At 37.5% G+C, this 6,935-nt stretch overlaps 1 protein-coding gene across 3 annotated transcripts in view; it reads left to right on the top strand.

Moving 5' to 3' along the window:
• Positions 1-5,965: 5,965 nt before the first annotated feature.
• Positions 5,966-6,935, top strand: part of LOC136982251 (SLAIN motif-containing protein 2-like) — a 34,900-nt gene continuing 33,930 nt past the window's right edge. For 2 of the 3 annotated variants that reach the window (XM_067278713.1, XM_067278716.1), the window contains exon 1: positions 5,966-6,516. In XM_067278713.1, the coding sequence (XP_067134814.1) occupies positions 6,239-6,516 (278 nt within the window). In that variant the 5' untranslated portion in view covers positions 5,966-6,238. The remainder of the gene's footprint in view (positions 6,517-6,935) is intronic. The other variant, XM_067278715.1, reaches the window with a different exon arrangement.

Below are 6,935 nucleotides of genomic sequence, written 5' to 3'. Positions count from 1 at the left end.
TGTTTATTTTACGAATGTTTAAATAGATCGAAACTGTTTTGAACAAACGAATGGTTACTAAACAAATTTATACAAACCGTGGCCAACGATAAATACAGTGGAACTTCGCTTAACGAGCATAATTCGTTCCGGAACCTTACTCATAATGCGAAACCATTTTTCCCGTAGAAATTAATGTAAAATATGATAATACGTTCCATGCCGAAACAATTAAAACGGCGAAGCCGTATTTGGGACAAGGCTGTCTCGGAGACTCACTACTAAGCGGAATCACTTTGACGCTCAAGCGGGTCTTGTTCTCATTCTCCAATCATCTTTGGTATCGCTGGTTTTGAGCGCGATCGTCCAAACTTCGCCGGCCGCGACCACGATGTCGTCCGCGATGCATTTTCTGTGAAATTAATCTATCCAATGTCGAAATTTCTCTCCGTTGCGTGTCGACCCGGGTTGAATTTTTGTCGATGCCTAACAAAAATTTCTTGTTTTTGAAAACAGTAATCGTGGCTATTGTATCGTCCGAAATTATTTTTTTTATTTTGCACAAACAATATACAGTTTAGCCCGGTTATAATGTCATTGGATGTAACGACAACCCTAATATAACGTTTTTAGTGACGTTATGAGATATTAACAACAGTATAATAATAAATCAGATATAATATAATATAAATCCAAGTTCGGCACGGCTGTCGAATCGAAAGGTTAACTAAATGAAGTAAAAAGATCTCACCTCGTTAAAGTTTAGGAGTAGGGTTTCTCAAACGGGATTCCGGGATTCCGGTTGTTTTTTTAACCCGGAAAATTTTTCTTATCCCGGGAAATCCCGCAAATTTCTTAAAGATTCACTTTTTTCTTATTTTCTGTTGAAGTTCAGAAAATTTTGCAAATAGAAAGTATAATTAACTCATAAACTGTCCGAATGCATTTGTATTTATTCATTTTAAACCTACTTATTAGTTTTTAAAATTTTTTCTCGTTATGGCATGTCACAAATGGTCAATAATCGATGCGTAGCTTATTTGTGGCGGGATTCTGAAAATTCTTTACTTGTCGGAACCTGTAATATCTGGAATAATTGTGATTATGCTGTTTTAGTTTTTAACCGTGCCCAGTAGCTTCAATAACTGCGTAACTCCGGATTGTGCAAATCGGGCCAGGATACAAACGAGTACGAAGTCTGCAGGTATAAAGTTTTTCTTCATAAATCTAATTATTAAAGACAAACGAACTGTCGAATTATCGGGCTACAAGCTTAATGCCGCTATTAAAGCAGCCAAGGTAGGCAAATCAAGAATACTAGAGAGCAAAAGAAGTACTACAATCTCGAAAACGAACTAGAAATCTCCAGGCTACAGATGAAAAACACATAACCACTGTCTTCTCTTAAATGCATTAAACACGATTCCAATCGCATCAATTGAATCGGAAAAGACATTCTCGGTAGCGAGACTTTTTATTACTAAAATAAGAATTAGATTGGGTGATCGGAGTATTGACCACCTTTGCTTTTTAAAATCTTATAAAAATTTACAATAATATTTTATGTTATGTTTTATTTAAAAAAACGAAAATTACCTTCTAAGCTAAAAGTTTGATCTAAATTCATTTTTTCTTTAAATTTTCAACTTAATTCAAAGTCACATTTTTTTTTATTGTTGTATGCAGTTTCCAGGAAACTTTAATGGCCATTTTTTTTTTAAATTTAAATATTAAATTGAATATTGGAGTCCACACACGGCACCAATGTTCAATTTACCGAATTTATTTTAGATTTTCCTTAGAAATGAAAGTATTTCAATGGGTCCTACTACGAAAAGTCCCTCTGTGGCTTCTTCGACCGACTAACAATATTCGGCTACTGGCGACTTCCTATTTGACGAATTTTCCTGTATTGAAGACTGTTTCACCAGAAAAGATCTAAAGGCCGCCGCGACGTCGAACGAAATTCGTTCGATCATCGCCCGGTCATCGTCTCAACGTCACTCTACTTCATATCTTTCGATGGAAACTAAGTGCTCCATTCGACGCCTCTCAGACCCAAGAAGTTGGACGTTTTGGGCGACGATCGACGACGCTTGTGCGCATTTGAAAGTTTGCGGGAAAGATGCATGCGCCGTAGGCCACAAAGAAGTTGCGCGTTTGTGCTGCGATCTTTGTTACGTTTCGGCCATGTCTTCGGTACGTTACCGATTAAGAAACAGAAAGCTATTTGATATATTTTCATAGATATGAGAATATAAATTATTTCATTGATTTGACATTGATTTGAATTTTTACAAATTTCATATTCCCCGATTTCGTTTTCGTTTATTTATTAAATTTCTGCCAAATAGACAACGAATGGAAGCAACCGAAGCAACCGAAACATCAGCAAATCATCACAAGTCGTCGTCGCCATTTTACAAAACAAACTAATTTTGTTTACCTCTTTACCGTTCATAAAGGGATAGACGAAATGTTCATTATTTCTGTAGAACCACGTCACGAGGGATATCGCAAACGCCGACATTGCCAGATCGGCGAAGGAAAACAGTCACATAAACATAAAAATTGCCTCTCGAAGTCACGTCAAAAACGACTGCATTGCCTAGTTTAAAATACATGGTCTTCACTTCAAATTAGTACTTGCTTGCCCCTGTATACCATACTTTTCCTGTTAGCGATAGAGTCATGCCAGTCATCTACCTAACTCCTTTCGGGAGAGGAATTTTTGAATTGAAATAACGTGATAGTAGCCCAAAATCTCACATTTTTATAACCCAAAAATAGACCTATTTTATATAATTAATATTATATTAATTATATTAATTTATACAAAATGCAGAAAATGAAGCTGTAATTGTACTTTTGATGCCATGTGCACAAAGTAGTGTGACTTCTTCGAATGTATAGTAGTACCACTTTTGTAGACCAATTTCCTACTGACTGTCCGTCTGTCTCTCCTTAATCTCAAGAATAGTGTTAGAGAGATGAAAGTCGAGACCAAATATGGAAACCTTATACTACGTTCGCACACAATTCTCGACTAACTTCGATCTCGATTTACCTACAATCTGGATTGTGACTGTCGCTATTCAAACGTCGTGCCGTTCGCACAGGTAACTCGCTTGAGAATAACTCGGCTATTGTAAGCGATGATAAAACTGGCATAACTACTCGGTAAGTCACAAACACCAACACACAAAATGGAAGTTTTGATTAGAAATAAATTCTTTTTCTTGCCATATATCTAATAATAGACAGATATCATCGTCTCTCCAAACATCTTTTTTATTTCTTTGCCGATAGCCCGACACGTGTTCTGTAGCCATCTTGTATTTTCTCACGCGCGTGGGATTGTGGGATCTCTCTTATGACTGGATCTAGTTTCAAGAACTCTCTCCAGTCAATCGCGATTGAACGTCGTTTCAGTCGAGATTGAAACGGTCGAGGGTGTTCGCACCAAGATATAGTCGCTGACCTTGGTCACAATCTAGATTGAAATGCTCGGTGCGAACGGGGTATTAGAGACAAGAGGCCCATGACGTTATTTCAATTCAAAAATTTTCTTCAGAAGGGGGAGTTAGATAGACAACCAGCATGACTCTATTGTTAACAGGAAAAGTATGATGTACCGTACAGGGGCAACACAACACTAATATCGAGAGCATTGTGACAATGTCACAATAAATAATTGCTCGTTATTATTATTTTTGATAAAGTTTGAATTAACCAATAATAACTTTGAGTTTTTGTTGTTCTTAAAGGCTGGGCGCCATCTCGGAGTGTAAAAATTTCCGAAAATTTCGGCTTTATCTCATAGATTTTCGTTATTTCTCGACAGGTTATCAATTCAAAAAACTTCAGAAAGGCAAATTTGCGTTTTTTTCTTCATCAAAAGAACTGAAAATTGTGAATAAAAAATCCAGCAACGAGTTGCTTAACTTTCTCTCAACGTTTAGTGGCGCTATCTGTTACGATATATTATAATAAAAAACTTTTTATATTTGTAACTACAGTAGAAAGTCGTTAATTGGAACGCCGGTAATCGGCACGATTTTCAGTCGGACTGTATCGTGCTGAATCGAACGTTTTTGATACTAAATTTACTTCTAAAGTATAATTTTCATGTTTTTATATTTTTCAATATATTTATTTTGTTTGTACAAAATGCAGAAATAATTTTTAACGATACGATAGCCTCGATGATTATTATAAAAATTTTCGTTAGGCTTAAAATCGACGAAAATTCAACACGAAGCGACACGCAACGGAGAAAAATTCAACACGAAGCGACACGCAACGGAGAAAAATTCAACACGAAGCGACACGCAACGGAGAAAAATTCAACACGAAGCGACACGCAATGGAGAAAAATTTGAACATCGGACAGGTTAATGTATTTTTTCGTACATAATTTGTAATCGGAACAAATGACTAATCTGCACAACCCCAGTCCCCAATTGATTCCGATTTTCGACTCTCTACTGTATTATAAAATGGCAAAAAGCTTAATTTTGAGGGTAGAGACTAGTTTTATTAAAAAATAATAATAATAATAATTGTAAGTGATAATAACGAATGAAATCTTTACTAAGTCTGACCCATTCGAAATACGACACACGACCCCTCTATCTCCTCATCCCTTTGACCCATAATGAACTTTTTTCTCGTTTTACTTTTCGGCTGTTATGTACTGTACATATAACAAGGGACGTATTGCAATCGTGTCCAATTTGAGTATTCTTATTTTTTTTTTTTTTTTTTTTTTTTTCAAATCTCCACGATTTTAGACCTCCTAAATAAATAAATAATAAAAAGAGTAGCGTAACTTTCTCGGCTGTTATGTCTACTGGTTGGAGAATAGAGCCCCTACTTGTATACGAGTATTTGATTTACCGAATAGCATGTGACGATTACGAGAAATCTGTTTTCTAGTGTTAACTCTTTCCTCCCTGTGGGCATTAAGAGGGCCATTTTCACCAAACCCGCAATGGGCTGAAGATTGCAACCCCATATATTCAGACACACCACACCTCCAAAAATTCCTGGGAGTGTTTGACCCTTTCGGGTTGATAGCATATTTACGTATTCAAAAAAAGTACCATTTTTTTGTGTACTACAGATTATTACCTATGGAATTTCGGGACTTTGAGTATATATTTGAACTCAGAGGACCGAGACGAATTCAAAGTTACTCTACTTTTGGGCCGGAGGCAAAAAATAAGAAAGTTATCATACTTTTTCGGCGATCGTGCGATGATCGGGAGTCGCGTCGCTCTCTCCGCTAAGCCTATCGCGTGTTTAAACAGGCAGTCCGGCAAGTCGGCCATATATACCTTCAACAAAGGCAGATGTTGATCCACGAGCGCACCGATCGTCTACAGTTCGAGTTAAGTCCTTTATGCACACCCTCGCGCTCGTCGACCTCGGGGGCTACGGCTCCTCAGTCTCGCTATCGCTCGCGGTCGGCTAGTACTGCGAGCCGACCGCGCTATCGCGATCGGAAGTCGCGATGCTTGAACAAAAAGAAAAAAAGGAACTAGCGTTCGACTGTTCGTGCAATTTCTTGCCTTTCAGAATGCTTTTTTTAAATTTGTTTGCAGACTTTACCGCGAGATGGCAGCACTACGCAACTACCATGTCGTCTGCATGAAAGCATAAAAAAAGTATGATAACTTAAAAACTATGATAACTTTCTTATTTTTCGTCTCCGGTCCAAAAGTAGGTATCGTTGAACTCGTCTCGGTCCCCTCAGTTCAGCTATATACTCAAAGTCCCGAAATTCCATAGGTGGTAATCTATAGTATCCCCGATTTTTTAATTAATTAATTAAATTTATCAACTGAAAACAATTTTAAGACAAATTCTTTCATTCTAATTAAATTTTCGATTCGACGGCGCGAGTTCAGATTAGGTTCAATTATATTAAAAATAAGAAAGAAAGGAAGAAAGAAAGAAAGAAAGAAAGAAACCGCAGGTGGCGTTGCGGTGCAAATTTCAGCTGTGAGTCACGAAAGGTCTTCTGCAGATGTTTAACGAAAGTTAATAATTTTATTTTGCCAACGTTAGGTTTAGTTATATCCGATTTATTTGAAATAATATGAAATAATCGAGCGTTTACGGTCACTTCCGACGCATATTTAATTATATATTCGCCGAAAATGTACTTATTCGAAAATTAGGCTTATCGAATTTCAAAAACAAAGTTTTTATTTATTTATTTTATTTATTTTTTGATAAAAGTGGGAAAAAGAAAATGAATTCGATTGAGGAAAAGAGCGCGGATCCTTACGAAGAAGTTAAGAAGTTGCAGTGTTTGGTACAGAAATTGGAATTTCAAAACGAACAGCTGAAAAATCAAGTGAAGGAAGAGAAGACGAAAGGTTCGGGTAAAGAAAGGAGATCCAAGTCTCTCGGCGGTTACGTCTTGGATAATGGCCTCAAACAGTTGAATTTATCGTCTGTCGACCTCGAAACGAACATGGAAGAATTTATCGACATCGATCAATTGGAATTATCTGACGACGACTCTTGGTAAGTCAATTTTTTGCTACAGGTTACATTGTTGGGTTATGGTTGTGTGTTACATTAAGTTATGGGTTATGCTGTCAGAGCTGCATATCCCGACGGTGGCATGTTATCCTACGGGCATAAGGGGACCCCAAGATTTTTATGAGAAAATAATTCCTACGAAGAAAACGACCGATGTGGTGCGTGGGGGTCGCCGATTCGAGCTGCCGGTGGCCGAGCGGATGAAACCGCCGAACGCCGGTAGTTGTCGCGGGTTTGTGCCTTGTTGATGGGTCGATCGTGTGTTTTCTGGGTTTTCCATAAAAGAGGAGTTCCTTCTCGGTGGATTGCCTGCGTGTTGTGTTGCCTTAATCAAATAAAATGTAAAACCTTAATTTGGATTTGCACGATCCCTGCGAAGCTATAATTTGTTGTCGAGTTCC

The sequence above is a fragment of the Centruroides vittatus genome, unplaced genomic scaffold, assembly GCF_030686945.1.
Source record: "Centruroides vittatus isolate TY-2023 unplaced genomic scaffold, ASM3068694v2 contig_817, whole genome shotgun sequence".
NCBI lineage: Eukaryota > Metazoa > Arthropoda > Arachnida > Scorpiones > Buthidae > Centruroides > Centruroides vittatus.
The sequence above is the reverse complement of the archived record's forward strand: the minus strand, read 5'-3'. Positions and strand labels throughout refer to the sequence as shown.